Below are 17,841 nucleotides of genomic sequence, written 5' to 3' on the forward strand. Positions count from 1 at the left end.
AAGGGTCAAACTACCACCAGGGACATAAAACTACCTGGAAATCCCCACAACTCCTCTGAAATCCTTGTCAAATATATGTTTCTTCAGGTTCATGGTACAGAAGAAGGGTCAAACTACCACCAGGGTCATAAAACTACCCCTGGAAATGCCCACAACTCCTATGAAAGCCTTGTCAAATATGTGTTCTTAGGAGGGGAAATGTCTTTAATATACGGCCCGACACTTATCACCAAAGGCATCAATTCGCCTCTCCAAGTCCCCATTTAGCTCAATTTAAGGGATTGAAAGATCGGGATCCTTGTCCTTCTACACAGCTTACATAAAAAAGCTCCCCCGACTATGACCTTGTGGGACGGGTGGCGACGGAGAGGCTGGCAGCGGGGACGGGCAGGGACAGGAGCTAGGAATAGGAGGGCATTGGAGGGAGGGGAAGGGGGTCAAAGGGGGACTGGGGGGTATGTGGCCCACAGAGATAGCCAAAGCTTCAAGGTTGGTGTGAGTAGTCAGTGGTGAGTAGTCAGTGGGGTGCGTGTGTACTGTACGTGTGTAGCCATGGCGCAGAGACCGTCGGAGATTACGGAAGGGAATGCCAGACCCGCCTTTGCCGAACTGAACAACCTGGCATCGGAGAAGGTGAGGTTCTGTGTGTGTGTGAGAGAGACCTTCAAGTTTGAGTGTGTGTGTGTGCGTGTGTGTGTGTGTGTGTGTGTGTGTGTGTGTGTGTGTGTGTGTGTGTGACCTTCAAGTTTGAGTGTGTGTGTGCGTGTGTGTGTGTGTGTGTGTGTGTGAGAGAGACCTTCAAGTTTGAGTGTGTGTGTGCGTGTGTGTGTGTGTGTGTGTGTGTGTGTGTGTGTGTGTGTGTGTGTGTGTGAGAGACCTTCAAGTTTGAGTGTGTGTGTGTGTGTGTGTGTGTGTGTGTGTGTGACCTTCAAGTTTGAGTGTGTGTGTGTGTGTGTGTGTGTGTGTGTGTGTGTGTGTGTGTGTGTGTGTGTGTGTGTGTGTGTGTGTGTGACCTTCAAGTTTGAGTGTGTGTGTGTGTGTGTGTGACCTTCAAGTTTGAGTGTGTGTGTGTGTGACCTTCAAGTTTGAGTGTGTGTGTGTGTGACCTTCAAGTTTGAGTGTACGGACAGTGTGAGAGTGCTGGAGCCTGGAGGGAGTGACGGCGGAGCTGGCTGGCTGACGCGGACACGTACTGCCGGTTACCTGAGTCACTGAGAAACCGGCCTAGCTGACGCGCCTGCCAGAGGTGGTGTTGGGCCGGCAGTGGGTTTGTAACAATATATTGTTACGAATGGTGATGTAAAGCGTATTGCATCATTATGTTATCTTATGTTATGTACTGTATATAATAAAAGTTTCTCATGTTTGGTTTGGTTACGTTGTGTGAGTGACTGTCAAGCCCAGGCCAGACTTCTTCAGTTAAACCCCAGGGCTTTATTTATTCCATGTGGAGCACACACTGTTAACCTGGTTGTGTGTGATGCAGCAAAGAGCTCCTCAGATGCAGCTGACTACTTTGGCTACCTGCAAAAACTATTTAATCTCTTTTCTGCCTCCACTCAAAGGTGGTCGACCCTAAAAAAACATGTGGACACAACTTTGAAATCCTGGGCAGACACACGGTGGGAGAGTCGAATCAACAGTGTTGAGGTTGTAAGATTCCAGGCTGCAAAAGTGAGAGATGCTCTTTTAGAGGTCAGAGCAAGCACTGCAGATCCAGCCATTAAAATTGAAGCACAAGCCTTAGCAGAAGAGGTGGGATCATACCGGTTCTCTATTTGCACGGTGGTGTGGTATGATATCCTTAGAAAAATTCAAACTGTGAATAAACTTCTGCAATCACAATGCATGCATCTTGATGTAGCTGTTGACATTCTCAAGAAGACTGAAACCTCCCTTATTAGCTACAGAGACACTGGGTTTGCTGATGCCCAGACATCTGCCAGAGAGATGTGTGAAGAGATGAATGTGGAAGCTGCACTAAAGCAGAAAAGACTCAGAACTACTAAAAGGCAATTCTCTTATGAGGCCCCTGATGAGCCTATTACCGATGCCTTGAAGAAAATAGAGTTTTCATTTTCAATGTAGTTGTGGATGTGGCCATTGAATCCCTGAGAGAGAGAACTGGAATGATGAGTGATGTTGCAAAGAAATTCAGTGTTCTCATAAACTTCCCTGACCTGCCAGCTAGTGAGCTAGAAAAGCAGGCAAAAGATTTGTGTAATACGCTCACATCTGGGGATCAGGCTGACTTAAATTATGATGAACTGATTGTAGAGATGCAGTCATTTCCAAAACAATGGCCAAAGCAAAATATGACAACATTAGACCTTCTTGTTTTTCTGGAGGAGAAAGGCCTGAAAGAGATTTATCCAAACATGTGGGTGGCATTAAGAATTGCTGTCACTACACCTGTGACTGTGGCATCTGCGGAGAGAAGCTTCTCTAAACTTAAGCTCATTAAAACATATTTAAGGTCTACTATGTCACAGGAGCGCCTAAATGGGCTGGCAATAATTAGTATTAATAGAGAAATATCCAAACAGATTTCGTATGATGACACTATAGATGATTTTGCTGCAAGGAAGTCAAGAAGAATCAGGTTTTAAAATTTAATATGAAAAGAAGTGAAGGAAAGTTTTATTTAATAGTTTTAGCATAGACCTCAACATTTATACATTGAGTTCTTTGGTTTTAGATTGGCAAGATTACCTTTTCAGTTTACCTTAGGTAGGATTTGCAATAAAAATGTATAATGAACCTATGTGCAATTCTGAACTTGGCTAAAGAATGTTCAAATATAGTGCTCCGAGATTATTTAATGAGCTTCCAAATAATGTTAAGTGTAGTGATAATATTGTTACTTTAAAGAAGAGGCTAAAAACTTTTATTTTTATGGATTGCTATGATTTAGATGAGATGTGTATTAATGAACACTATGCCTTATAAGAAATAGAAGATTTATGGAAATGCTTTATAACATGAAAATGTGATACATGCTGTGAACTGATGGAAATGTTTTATAACATGAAACTGTGATACATGCTGTGAATTGATGGAAATGCTTTATAACATGAAACTGTGATACGTGCTGTGAATTGATTTAATGTATGTGGCTCTGTAGAGTGTACGTAGATCACAAAAAATCCTTGTCGAAAAAGCCAAAAATAAGCCAATCAAGATAAAAGATAATAAGATAATGGTGTTATTCTATTAAAATTTACAAAAATCATTAGTATACTTTTGAGTCTATATATACTTTTCCTTATTGTGTATGCATATACGTGAAGATGATTTATTAATAAAGTATATTGTTTTTGTTGTGGAACTTGTGATGCTAGTTGTGTTCGAAATTGTTTAGGTTATTATTTCCAGCCCGGAGGGGGGGGGGGGGGGCGCCATAACGAATTCTTGCCTGGGGCGCCTGATGAACTAGAAACGGCCCTGGTGTGTGTGACCTTCAAGTTTGAGTGTGTGTGTGTGTGTGTGTGACCTTCAAGTTTGAGTGTGTGTGTGTGTGTGTGACCTTCAAGTTTGAGTGTGTGTGTGTGTGTGTGACCTTCAAGTTTGAGTGTGTGTGTGCGTGTGTGAGACTGCCCATGTCTTGATCACGAGCTGGACTTGTATTAGCCAGCAAGTTGTGCTTTGGCTTTATTATAATCGATCTCTGGGCGCTGCTGATGCCGGGACCTTCACACACCACACATCCCACCCATCCTCTTTGCTGTGTGTGTGTGTGTGTGTGTGCGCGAGCGCGCGTAATTTTTTTTTTCACCTCGGCCTGATCACGAGTTGGACTCGTTTTTTACCCTCATGACATGAGCAAGTGCTCATTATCGTCGATCTCTGGGTACTGCCAGGACCTCACACACCACACACCCCATCCCCCTTGCCCAAGGGGGGACAGTAACCACTCCTAGTCAACGGAAAGAATCCGGCCTGAGCGGGACTCGAACCGCCGTTTGTTTGGCCGTGAAGCCTTGCAACCCGGCGCTCTAGCCGACTGAGCTACCGGAGCGGTGTGTGTGTGTGTGTGTGTGTGTGTGTGTGTGTGTGTTATGCACGGAAGTTTCCATGTCACTCAAGCATCACGTGACAATACAATTCTGTATTGCTTGCATTTCTAACTCCCAGCAGTGAGCTAGTAACAGGCTGGCTGCCGCGGCACAGACCCGCTTGTCACTCGTCTCGGCCGCGTCTTGTATGTACCGTTCTTGTTGTGCTTCGCAGATAAATATATTTTGGAACTTAAAACTTGGACCTTTTCATAAACACAACCAAGTAACATGTGGAGGGGGAGGAGGGGGCATACGTATGGTGATGCTGTTGCTAATGTCATCTCTCTCTCTCTCTCTCTCTCTCTCTCTCTCTCAGCTGGGGGCGCGGATCCTGTTTGCCACCGACGACTGGTTTGCCGTCGCCGAGAACCTCCTGAAGGTGAGATGCGAGGCTCTGGCACACACACACACACACACACACACACACACACACACACAAGCTCCAGTCACTTACATAACCTAACCTAACCTGAACTGCCCTGACCTGACCTAACTTGACCTAACCTTACCTGACTTGACCTGACCTGACCTAACCTACGACGGGGCTCCGAAATGTTTGAGAATGTCTGGATGGTAAAGTAAAGCAAATAAAGTAAAGTATAAGTTTGGATTATAAAGTAACGTAAATTAAAGTAAGGTAAAGGAAAATAAAGTAAATGTCCGGATGATAAAGTGCAATTAAGTGAAATAAGATAAATTAAAGTATAGTAAGGTAAATGTTTAAATGATGAAGTAAAGTGAAGAAAAGTAAATGTTTGGACGATAAAGTAAGGTAAAGTGAAGTAAAGTAAATGTTTGGACGATAAAGTAAGGTAAAGTGAAGTAAAGTAAATGTTTGGACGATAAAGTAAGGTAAAGTAAAGTAAAGTAAATGTTTGGACGATAAAGTAAGGTAAAGTAAAGTAAAGTAAATGTTTGGACGATAAAGTAAGGTAAAGTAAAGTAAAGTAAATGTTTGGACGATAAAGTAAGGTAAAGTGAAGTAAAGTAAATGTTTGGACGATAAAGTAAGGTAAAGTGAAGTAAAGTAAATGTTTGGACGATAAAGTAAGGTAAAGTGAAGTAAAGTAAATGTTTGGACGATAAAGTAAGGTAAAGTGAAGTAAAGTAAATGTTTGGACGATAAAGGTAAAGTGAAGTAAAGTAAATGTTTGGACGATAAAGTAAGGTAAAGTGAAGTAAAGTAAATGTTTGGACGATAAAGTAAGGTAAAGTAAAGTAAAGTAAATGTTTGGACGATAAAGTAAGGTAAAGTAAAGTAAAGTAAATGTTTGGACGATAGAGTAAGGTAAAGTGCAGTAAAGTAAATGTTTGCACAATAAAGTAGAGTGAGGTAAAATGAAGTAAAGTAAATGTTTGGACGATAAAGTAGAGTGAGGTAAAATGAAGTAAAGTAAATGTTTGCACAATAAAATAAAGCGTACATTCGTCTTGGGTTTCAGGACAGCGAGGCGGAATGGCGCGAAGGGGAGTTTACAGAGTGGGGGAAATGGATGGATGGATGGGAGACGAGGAGAAAAAGGAAGGCGGGTCACGACTGGTGCATCATCAAATTGGGTGAGTGCGAGAGGAGGAGGAGGAGGAGGAGGAGGAAAATAATAATGATCTGAATTAAAATCGTCTCATGTCAAAATACCTAATGATGATCTGAATTAAAATCGTCTCATGTCAAAATACCTAATAATGATCTGAATTAAAACCGTCTCATGTCAAAACACCTAACAATGATCTGAATTAAAACCGTCTCATGTCAAAACACCTAACAATGATCTGAATTAAAACCGTCTCATGTCAAAACACCTAACAATGATCTGAATTAAAACCGTCTCATGTCAAAACACCTAACAATGATCTGAATTAAAATCGTCTCTCGTCATCACTACCAGCAAGATACGAGAGACGAATCAATAACAGCAACATCATAGGTCATAATCATTGTCATCATCAGGTGTGGGCGGACAGGTGGCAGGCGTGGACGTAGACACTTCCTTCTTCACGGGGAATTACGTGCCCCGTGTGAGTGTACAGGGGGCGACGCTGACCCAGGAACGTGAGTAATAATAAAAGTAGTAGTAGTGGTAGTAGTAGTAGTAGTAGTAGTAGTAGTAGTAGTCTCCTCCCGAAACTGACCCCTCTTTCGGCCACCTCTTTGGATTCTTTTTAGGAGCAGCGAGTAGCGGGCTTTTTTTTTATATTATTGTTTCCTTTTTTTGTGCCCTTGAACTGTCTCCTTTGTTGTAAAAAAAAAAAAGTAGTAGTAGCAGTAGTAGTAGTAATAGTAGTAGTAGTTATAGTAGTGGTAGTAGTAGTAGTAGTAGTAGTAGTAGTAGTAGATCAGATCATACTCGAGCGAACAATGAACGTATGTGTCTTAATTCAAGTCGATAAAGCAATTTTTATGACAATCTTTACGACCTACTGTAAAAAAATACTCGTGCCTATTTTTTTTACAGTAAGTCATAAAGATCGTCATAAAAAATGGCTTCTCGAGTTGAATTACGACACATAAATTTGAGTTACGCGCCTTACACTATCAAATGAAATAAATAACAGCTGCATTGTACCGTAGATAAAAATAACTATACCGTACTGCCTAAAAGAAAAGCTAAATAGTACTAAAAATCCACGTGAGGGAATAGCAATCACTCAACTTATCTGACTCATATTCGTAATTACCGGAAGATTGGTCACTCACCCGCCGAGGGAAGCATTAATTATGGGTATTTTACGAGCGTCGGGGGAAGCGGCGGCTGCTCTGATGACAGGTAATTAAAAACATCTGCCGGACGGGAACACCTGTACTCGAATGCTGGGTGACTCATGTCCTTACGAATGTCCTTAGAGCCGCACACTTCTAAAAGGCCTTGGGAATTTCACTAACATATTTTCTTTTTTACAACAAAGGAGACAGCTCAAGGACACAACAAAGAAAACAATAATAAAAAAAGCCCGCTACTCGCTGCTCCTAAAAACATAAACTTATCTATTTATGGATTTATACGTTTACTTTGGCACCTATTCATGTATTTATTTATCTTTCTGTCTATTTACACTTTTATCCATGTTTTTGTTCACCTATTTATCGATTTTTTCATCTACTTGTTTATTTATTTGGTCTTTTTCAGAGGAGGCGATGATCCCGGAGAGGCGGAGCGAGATGGGAAGCGAAGCGACGGAGAGGGAGATGACGGAGGTGGCGAAGCTTAAGAGTGAGGTGAGAGAGAGAGAGAGAGAGAGAGAGAGAGAGAGAGAGAGAGAGAGAGAGAGAGAGAGAGAGAGAGAGAGAGAGAGAGAGAGAGAGAGAGAGAGAGAGAGAGAGAGAGAGAGATTTACATATTTATATAGAAAATCAGACCACACAGACCCCATGGTCCAGACTAGGTGGTCTGTCCTTAAACCTAAGTGATTTTACATTAATCAGATGGCTCCAAAACGTTGCATTTCTACTCTAGTTGATATTAAGTTGAAGGAAGTGACGGTCGAGCTTATTTTTGAAGGAGTCAATCGTGTTACACTGGACCACTGATGGTGGAAGCTTATTCCATTCTCGCACTATAACGTTGGTGAAGAAAAATTTGGTGCAGTCTGAATTTACTTGTCTAAATTTGAGTTGTACGCCATTGTTCCTCGTGCGCAAAGTGTCATCGATCATAAACAATGTTGATCTGTCTACATTTGTGAAACCATTAAGTATTTTAAAACATTCGATCAGTTGTCCTCGGAGGCGACGTTTCTCAAGAGAGAACATATTAAGGGTAGAAAGCCTTTCTTCGTAGGATTTGTTGCGCAGGGAAGGGATCATTTTCGTTGCCCGACGCTGAACACCTTCTAATTTAGCAATATCCTTTGCATGGTGGGGAGACCAAAACTGTACCGCATATTCCAAGTGGGGTCTGACTAAACTATTGTAGAGCGGGAGTATTACATCTTTATTCTTGAATACAAAGTTTCTTTTAATGAAGCCCAACATTCTGTTCGCTTTATTTGCTGCATCGATGCATTGCTGTGAGAATTTGAGGTTTGACGCGATTTTGATCCCCAAGTCCTTGACGCATTGAACGCTTTTGAGTTTAACGCCGTGCATTTCGTAATCGAACTTCTTATTCCTCGTTCCAACTCGAAGGACCTGGCACTTGGTTACGTTAAAGGGTATCTCCCATCTATCCGACCAAGCTGAAATTTTGTGCAAATCCTCTTGGAGGCTTTGCCTGTCTTCGTCAGTGAGAACCGAGTTACCAATCTTTGTGTCGTCTGCAAATTTACTAATGCGATTATTGAGTCCAACATCCAAGTCGTTGATGTAAATAATGAAGAGCACTGGGCCAAGAACCGAGCCCTGAGGGACGCCACTAGTGACCGGCGCCCACTCTGAGTTAAATCCGTCAATCACTACTCTTTGTTGTCTGTTGCTCAACCAATTCGCGATCCATTGGTGTACTTGGCCGTCAATACCTATTTGCTTTAATTTGTAAAGTAATTTATGATGTGGGACTTTATCAAACGCTTTCTGGAAATCAAGATAGACTACGTCCAGTGATTTGGTTACGTCATAAACAGTGAAGAAGTCGTTATAAAAGGTTAATAGGTTTGACAGGCAGGATCTTTTGTTTCGGAAGCCATGTTGTGAGTCCCCAATTAATGAGTGGCTTTCAAGGTAACTCACAATTTTGTCTCTAATTATGCCCTCAAGTAGCTTACCTACAACCGAAGTTAGACTAATGGGCCTGTAATTACCTGGTACTTTTTTGTCTCCTTTCTTAAAAATCGGTGTCACGTTAGCCTTTTTCCAATCTGAAGGGACGATGCCTTGTCGCAAGGACATATTGTATACGGTTGTGAGGGAGGAGACTATTTCGCTCTTTGTTTCTTTAAGCAGAGTTGGATATACTTTGTCAGGTCCAGGACTTTTATTTGTTTTTAGTGATTTGAGGGCTTTAAGGACTTCATCGGGTTTTATTTCAAAGTTAGGCAATGCATGCTCGGGATTTACATTAGTACTGGTGTTGGTGGTAGTGGTGGGAGGACTGTTATTATTAAACACCGAGGAAAAGTAATTGTTTAATAGGTTTGCAACGTGTTGGCTGTCAGTCACTAGTGCACCGTCGCTGTTTGTTAAGGGTCCAATTCCACTTCTGATTGCCTTTCTGTTGTTTATGTAACTGAAGAAGGATTTCGGATTATTTTTACAGTTGGCTGCAATATTTTCTTCATATCTACGCTTTGCCTGACGCACTAATCTGTTTACTCGTCGCCTGGCATCATTGTAGAGTCTAATGTTTTCGGGCGGAGAGAGAGAGAGAGAGAGAGAGAGAGAGAGAGAGAGAGAGAGAGAGAGAGAGAGAGAGAGAGAGAGAGAGAGAGAGAGAGAGAGAGAGAGAGAGAGAGAGAGAGAGAGAGAGAGAGAGAGAGAGAGAGAGAGAGAGAGAGAGAGAGAGAGAGAGAGAGAGAGAGAGAGAGAGAGAGAGAGAGAGAGAGAGAGAGAGAGAGAGAGAGAGAGAGAGAGAGAGAGAGAGAGAGAGAGAGAGAGAGAGAGAGAGAGAGAGAGAGAGAGAGAGAGAGAGAGAGAGAGAGATAGATAGAGAGAGAGAGATAGAGAGAGAGAGAGAGAGAGAGAGAGAGAGAGAGAGAGAGAGGAGAGAGAGAGAGAGAGAGAGAGAGAGAGAGAGAGAGAGAGAGAGAGAGAGAGAGAGAGAGAGAGAGAGAACACACACACACACACACACGCACACGCACACGCACACGCACACACACACACACACTCAGACACACAGTTATAGAATGGAGTTTTGTATATATTTAAAAAAGCGATTTGCCGACCTTAGGAATGAGTATACGTGAATATCATCTATCATTTCTACCTTCAGTTCGTCTTATATTGCAAAGAAGTGCGTACGAAATGGCTCTAATTCGCCCTATACACCCTCATAAAAGCCAAAAATGCGTACGAAATGGCTCTAATTCGCCCTATACACCCTCATAAAAGCCAAAAATGCGTACGAAATGGCTCTAATTCGCCCTATACACCCTCATAAAAGCCAAAAATGCGTACGAAATGGCTCTAATTCGCCCTATACACCCTCATAAAAGCCAAAAATGCGTACGGAATGGCTTTAACACGTCTCACATACCATCATGCCTATTAGAAATGCGTACAAAATGGCTAACACACCTTCAACACCCTCAAAAAAGTCAGAAATGCGTACAAATTGGCTTTAACACGTCTTACATACCATCACGCCTATCATAAATGCGTACAAAATGGCTAACACACCTTCCACACCTTCAAGAAAGCCAAAAAGGCGTACTAAATGGCTTTGACACGCCCTATATCCCCTCACGCCAGTAAAAAAAATGCGTACAAAATGGCTAACACACCTTCCACACCACCTCAAAACCCAGAAATGCGTACAGAATGTTCTTTAACGCTCCCTGCAGGCCCTCAAGCTAGTCAAATATGCGTACAAAATAGTTAACACCCCTTACACACCAGATGATAACGCGTACAAATTGGGTGACGTCCTTCGCCCTAACGCTGTGGTCTCTCCAGGAGTGGGAGACGATCATTCCGATGACCGAGGCGCGGCCTGGCTACCGGGAGACCTGCCACACCTTCCTCCCCTCCTGCAGCGCCTCCGCCAGGTAACACGACCAGCACCAGCAGTATCTTTTTTTTCTTTTCTTTTTTTACAGCAGGGGAGGCAGCCCAAGGGCACTATTTATTTTTATTTCTCTATTTCTTCTTCATCTTGTTCTGGGTCTTTTCTTCTTGTTCTTCTCGTTTTTGTTCTCGTTCTTGTTCTTCTTATCATTATTGTTATTTTACTATACCAGGTTTACTTAAGCTGGATACCTCTGGCGCCTAGGCAGGCTGGTAAGGCTGCCGGTGATTGGCGTGCACGCTCTCCCGCAGGCACTCGTGTCAGGCCATAATTACCTTGTAAGCTGAAGTGAGACATGTTTGTGTGTTATATGCCGCGGCTCACCTCGTATACGTGATAACCAGTTTTGGTTGACATAATCAGACTCAACAGTGTCTGTAGAATTAAGAAGTATTATATAAACTCCACAAAACAATGTTATAGTAGGATATCAATGTATTATTATTATTTAATATCACCACGAATTAGGCATACAATTGTCAATGGAAAAAACCCACGACAGATAGATCACGCCACCTTATAGGAATGTCGTCCGTCAGTGTTTACCGTCTCAGTTTTGGATACTTCGCACTCCGATGGTGCGTGGAGGTCACCTTGACATACGTGACCAATTGTAACAATTATTTTCCAACCTGTAACTCGTCACTCCTTCACGAGAGTCCGACTGACACACAACGACAGTTGCTCTCGCTCCGACGCTTCTTGTACATAAAGGCTACGAATATAATTCGCCTTAAGGAAGCTGAAGTCCTAATCAACACCCTTTAAACGCCCCCCGACAAGCCCGTTACATTTTGGTGATATTAAATAATAATAATACATTGATATCCTACTATAACAACAAAAGAGAAAATGGTAATACGATGAGTTGAACTGTGAAGATATTAAAAAAATGTTTGTAACATGTTTTACTTATACTCGCTATCTTCAACAGTTGTTCATTGATTACTGAAATACATTATTACGTTACGTTGGAAAAACTCTCTTCAACACGATAGTGTGATCAGAATGCAGATAAAGCTCTCTCGTATTATGAGGTGAGCCATGGCGTATGATACAGAAACATGTCTCACTCCAGCTTGCAATGTAATTATGGTCTGACACGAGTGTCTGCGCGGGGGCGGTGCAGCCAGTCCGCTGCAGCCTTGCCAGCCTGCCCAGGCGCCAGGAATCTACTAAGGATTTCAGAGGCTGTGCGGCCTCGTTTTTTGGGAATAATATCGTAACGAACAATCGTATCCACTGCCTTAATTTTAGAATAAAGGCACTTGTCCCTATACCAAGAGGGTAAAGTCATCAGTGTCAGGCAAAGATACGAACACAATCACCAGCCTCCATCTCCCTCCTCCTTCTCCCTCAATCTCTCTCTCTCTCTGTAACTATAATGAATGAAAGGCATGCATTAATTGTAGTGGCGTTATATACTCTTTCTAATACTGATAGGCATCCTTTAAATAAACTATTGGTAGCGTAGTGGTTTAATTATAGTGGTGCTATTAATTTTATTGTCAGGAAGAGCTGAAAGTATGGTAACGGGAAGAATTGCGAAGGTATAAAATGTTTGAGGTAGTACTAAAAGTGAATCACTGAGTGTGGATGAGGGACACTTTATAGTAAGGAACTTTATACAATATAGTGATGGCAAGGACACTCTTGGTTTACTAAGGATACAAACAAGAATATTCAAGACTTTAATCTTCTTCACAACTTAACACTAAATCCCCATCATCATCACTGTCACAGTCACGAGAGGATCGACACTTTCATGGATATTATCCGTTGTCCAGTAGTCGTCCTCAAAGCACCTTCCCACACCTCGGCTGTGACAGAAAGTCTAATCGTTCTACCATCAATCATGGTAGTCATCATTTACCACCTCACCCTACTCTCACATGTCATTACGTCCACGGCCCAGATGTGTATCACTATGCTCAAAATTAAAGTCCCAGTATCACATCAAGCATGCCTTAATTGAAAAAAAAAAAAATCATTCTCGAGTAGAGAAGAGAGAGAGAGAGAGAGAGATTGAGGGAGAAGGGAGGAGGCGGGAGATGGAGGGAAGAGGAACAAGGTGGGCGGAGCCTCTGGTAGTTGTGTTCGTATCTTTGCCTGACACTGATGACTTTACCCTCTTGGTATAGGGACAAGTGCCTTTATTCTCTACTTGTGGCGGTTGGCGATACCCTTAAAAATGAAGGCAGTGTGTGAAATACACTGTCGCAAAATCTCGTACCGATACGATTGTTCGTTACGATATTATTCCCAAAAAACGAGGCCGCACAGCCTCTGAAATCCTTAGTAGCTTAAGTAAACCTGATATAGTTGTTGTTGTTGATGTTTTCGCTGGTCTTGTCATGGCTTAAAAAACACAGGTATTTTTTTTCTTTTTCCTATGTTTATTTTCTACTTATCAAATGTATTTATCTGTTTTTATTTAGCAAGGTGTATCTTCAAGTATTTCCTTCGCCTGAATGTATATCTATCCATTTTTATTCAGCAAGGTGTATTTATGCTTCCTTTTTTATTTATCAAGGAGTTTTCATCTGTTTTTCATTTGGTAACTACAGGTGTCCTTCCTCAGGTACACGCACCTCCGCCTCAACGCCTACCCTGACGGGGGCATCGCGAGGCTCCGGGTGTTTGGCTGTGCGGTGCCTGACCTTACCTGCGTGCGGCCCGGCCAGGTGTGTGTGTGTGTGTGTGTTTATAATGTTTTTTGTTTAATTGGTCTTGGTTATTCGCTGCTCCATGTGTTTTTGTCTTCTGTTTCACGCTGTTTCACGTTTCGAAGCTTCTATTTACACGCTGTTTCAATTTCACGTTTCAGCGCAATTCATTATACATTGTTCCACGTTTCTGATCAGCTTCACCTCTCTACGATTCTTCTTCCACGCCTTTTCGTCATGTTACTTCGTTTATCATCAAGCGCTGTTTCATGTCTTCCTTGTAGTGCGCCGTTTCACGTATCTTTGTCGTGTGTTGTTTCATGTCTTCCTTGTCGTGCGCTGTTTCATGTCTTGTCGTGCGCTGTTTCATGTCTTGTCGTGCGCTGTTTCATGTCTTGTCGTGCGCTGTTTCATGTCTTGTCGTGCGCTGTTTCATGTCTTGTCGTGCGCTGTTTCATGTCTTGTCGTGCGCTGTTTCATGTCTCTTTATCATACACAGTTTCATTCATCTGCAGACTCCTTATGTTCTTTGCCTCTCACTCCACGCTCTTCAAACTCCTTGGTTGGTATTACACGACACTTTCGTTTCTCACATCAGCTATTTCTAAAGGTCAAAGAGGGAATCAATCAGGTTCTAATGAGTGTTTTTTTAGGCTCATGGTACAGAAGAAGGGTCAAACTACCACCAGGGTCATAAAACTACTGCTGGAAATGCCCACAGCTCCTACGAAAGCCTTGTCAAATATGTGTTCTTGGGTTCATGGTACAGAGGAAGGGTCAAACTACCACCAGGGTCATAAAACTACTCCTGGAAATGCCCACAACTCTTACGAAAGCCTTGTCAAATATGTGTTCTTGGGTTCATGGTACAGAAGAAGGGTCAAACTACCACCAGGGTCATAAAACTACTCCTGGAAATGCCCACAACTCTTACGAAAGCCCTGTCAAATATGTGTCCTTGGGCGGCGAAGCATCTAATAATACGACCCCTTCTGTCACTTCAGGAGATGGACTTGGTGGCCCTGGTGAGCGGCGGCGTGTGTCTGGGCTACAGCGACGCCCACTACGGCCACCCTCGCAACCTCATCAGCCCGTGGCCCCCTGCGAGCATGGCGGACGGCTGGGAGACGGCGCGGCGGCTGGACCGACCTTCCATCCTCAAGGGTAAGGTCGTAAATAAAGGGAGGTTCTTAAAGGGCCCTCAGACGCTGCAACCTCTCATGTTAACTATTTCTAAAGGCCGGGAAAGAGATTAACCCGGTTTTCTTGAGCGTTTTTTTAGGTTCGTGGTACAGATGAAGGGTCAAACTACCACCAGGGCAATAGAATACCCTTTCTTCCCAACAGAGGGCGCTGGCGGGGTGCTTCACGTGGCCGACAAAGAATTGGTCGAGTTGAAGCTACATCTTTGCCAGTAACTCTTCTCTCTCTCTAACTACACCGGTTCCTTTCTTCCTCCAGCTACAGATTCCTTTTCTTCCCAACAGAGGGCGCTGGCGGGGTGCTTCAAGTCGCCGGCAGGGAGTGGGCCGTCTTCAAAATGGGTCTTCCGGGTCACGTCAAGGAGGTCGTGGTTGAAACGCACTTCTTCCTCGGCAACTTTCCCGACTCGTGTAAGATCGATGGGTGCTTTGTCAGGGAGGGCGAGGAACTGCCTGACCCTGCCTCCGATGACCCCCGCTGGCTGACCGTCCTCCCCTCGAAGAAGGTAAGGGAAGGGAAGGAAAGGAGGAGGAAGAGGAGGAGGGGTATGAGGAGGGAAGGTGTAGGGAAGACAGGGAAAGGAAATACAGAAAAAAAGAGAAGATATGAAGATGAGATTAGGGAAGAAGGGAAGAGAAGGAAGGAGAAGAAAGGAGGTGGAAGAGGATGAGAGGTATGAGGAGGGAAGGTGTAGGGAAGATAGGGAAAGGAAATACTGAAGAAAAGAGAAGATATGAAGATGAGATTAGGGAAGAAGGGAAGAGAAGGAAGGAGAAGAAAGGAGGTGGAAGAGGATGAGAGGTATGAGGAGGGAAGGTGTAGGGAAGATAGGGAAAGGAAATACAGAAGAAAAGAGAAGATATGAAGATGAGAATAACAGAAAAGGAGAGGAGAATATGGAAGAGAAGGAAGGAGAAGGAAGGGAAGAGAAGGTTTAAATAAGGAAGGGTAGGAGGGAAGGGAGGAATGGAGAGTAAGAAAGTGAGAAGATAACGAAGGGAAGGGAAGGGAGAGGAGGAAATGGAGAGAAAGGATATGAAGAAAGGAGAGTGGAAGGGAAGAGACAAAGGGAAAGATAAGATAATGGAAATAGGAGAGTAGGAATAAAAAAAAAAATAACGAGAAGGAGAGAACGGGAAGGGAAGAAGGAAGAGAGAAAGAGAAAAGGAATGAAGCGAAGAATTGAAGAAAAGGAAATAAAGAGAAAAGGAATAAAGGGAATAAGGAAGGAAAGTAAAGGAAAAAAGATATCCTAATACTTCTCCGCCTCCTCTTCCTCCTCCTCCTCCTCCTCGCGAGAAGGAGAGAACGCGAAGGGAAGAAGTAAGAGAGAAAGAGAAAAATAATGAAGGGAAGAATGGAAGAAAAGGAAATAAGGGGAAGAAGTTAAAAATAAAAAGAAAAGAAATAAAGAAAGGGAAGGAAAGGAAAGGAAAAAAAGAGATATACTAATACTTCTCCTCCTCCTCCTCCTCCTCCCCCTCCTCCTCCTCCTTCTCTTCCTCCAGCTCGGGCCAAACAGGATACACCAGTTCAAGGACGTGAGGGAGGTCGGTCTCGTCTCCCACATAAGGGTGACCATGGCCCCAGACGGAGGGATCAGCCGCGTCAGGGTCATCGGGGCGGCCTATCCTTCGTCAGCGTCTTCTTCGTTAGGGTTCCCGAGGTCGAAGTTTTAGTGTTCGTGAATGTGTGTGTGTGTTTGTGATTCCTCTGTTTTTACGTTGTTTTTCTTTCTTTTTTTCTTAATTTCTGGTTCCTTTTTTCTTTTCTTTTTTCAATTTCTTCTTTTTAATTTAACTTTTTCCTTTCATTTTTTTTCGCCTTTTTCTTTTTTCTTTTTCTTTCATTTTCTTCTTATACTTTTTCTTTTTCTTCTTCTTTTTGTTCTGGCTCATTTTCTTCTTTCCTTTTCTTGTTCTTCTTGTTTTTCTTCTTCTTTCTTGATTCCTTGTTCGTAGTTGTTGTTATTTGTGGTTTTATTTGTAACACCTCCTCCTCCTCCTCCTCCTTCTCCTCCTCCTCCTCCACCTCTTCACTTTCCTCTTCCTCTTCCGATAATATTGACCCTTAGATGTAATGTTTGTGGTCTGAATGTTTCCTCCTCCTCCTCCTCCTCTTCCTCCTCCTCCTCCTCCTGCTGTAATATCTCCTCCACACCCAACAGTCTTCAAGTGTGTGATACAAGTGCTTCGGTATTACATAGGAGTGATTTATATACGCTTCTCTCACGCACTTTGGTCTGTGTGTGTGTGTGTGTGTGTGTGTGTGTGTGTGTGTAATCCAAACTGTCCATTATTGTCATTCTCTCTCTCTCTCTCTCTCTCACGAATGTAGACAGATCAACATTGTTTATGATCGATGACACTTTGCGCACGAGGAACAATGGCGTAAAACTCAGATGTAGACAAGTAAATTCAGACTGCACCAAATTTTTCTTCACCAACGTTGTAGTGCGAGAATGGAATAAGCTTCCACCATCAGTGGTCCAGTGTAACACGATTGACTCCTTTAAAAATAAGCTCGACCGTCACTTCCTTGAACTTAATATCAACTAGAGTAGAAATGCAACGTTTTGGAGTCTTCTGATTAATGTAAAATCACGTAGGTTTAAGGACAGACCACCAAGTCTGGACCATGGGGTCTGTGTGGTCTGATTTATTCTGTAAATCATGGGGTCTCTCTCTCTCTTTTTTGAAGTTTGATTACGAAATGCGCGGCGTTAAACTCAAAAGCGTTCAATGCGTCAAGGACTTGGGGGTCAAAATCGCGTCAAACCTCAAATTCTCACAGCAATGCATCGATGCAGCAAATAAAGCGAACAGAATGTTGGGCTTCATTAAAAGAAACTTTTATTTAAGAATAAAGATGTAATACTCCTCCTCACAACAGTTTAGTCAGACCCCACTTGGAATATGCGGTACAGTTTGGTCTCCCACCATGCAAAGGATATTGCTAAATTAGAAGGTGTTCAGCGTCGGGCAACGAAAATTATCCCTCCTTGCGCAACAAATCCTACGAAGAAAGGCTTTCACCCTTAACATGTTCTCTTGAGAAACGTCGCCTGAGGAAAACTGATCGAATGTTTTAAAATACTTAATGGTTTCACGAATGCAGACAGATCAACATTGTTTATGATCGATGACACTTTGCGCACGAGGAACAATGGCGTAAAACTCAGATGTAGACAAGTAAATTCAGACCACCAAATTTTTCTTCACCAACGTTGTAGTGCGAGAATGGAATAAGCTTCCA

General features: G+C 42.8%; 1 protein-coding gene across 2 annotated transcripts; it reads left to right on the forward strand.

The window, feature by feature from the left end:
• Positions 1-462: 462 nt before the first annotated feature.
• Positions 463-17,174, forward strand: LOC126985590 (allantoicase-like). Of its 2 annotated transcripts, none has more exons than XM_050840745.1 (10): positions 463-633; positions 4,375-4,437; positions 5,501-5,615; positions 6,007-6,108; positions 7,184-7,272; positions 10,606-10,697; positions 13,299-13,401; positions 14,388-14,547; positions 14,871-15,091; positions 16,095-17,174. In XM_050840745.1, the coding sequence occupies exons 1-10, from the start codon at positions 553-555 to the stop codon at positions 16,263-16,265; spliced, it is 1,197 nt and encodes a 398-aa protein (XP_050696702.1). In that variant the 5' UTR covers positions 463-552; the 3' UTR covers positions 16,266-17,174. The 2 variants fall into 2 exon arrangements, with proteins under 2 accessions (XP_050696702.1, XP_050696703.1); XM_050840746.1 differs by lacking the exon at positions 463-633 and adding an exon at positions 4,160-4,201.
• Positions 17,175-17,841: the final 667 nt, after the last annotated feature.

This window comes from Eriocheir sinensis, chromosome 59, assembly GCF_024679095.1.
Source record: "Eriocheir sinensis breed Jianghai 21 chromosome 59, ASM2467909v1, whole genome shotgun sequence".
In the NCBI taxonomy this organism is placed as follows: Eukaryota; Metazoa; Arthropoda; class Malacostraca; order Decapoda; family Varunidae; genus Eriocheir; species Eriocheir sinensis.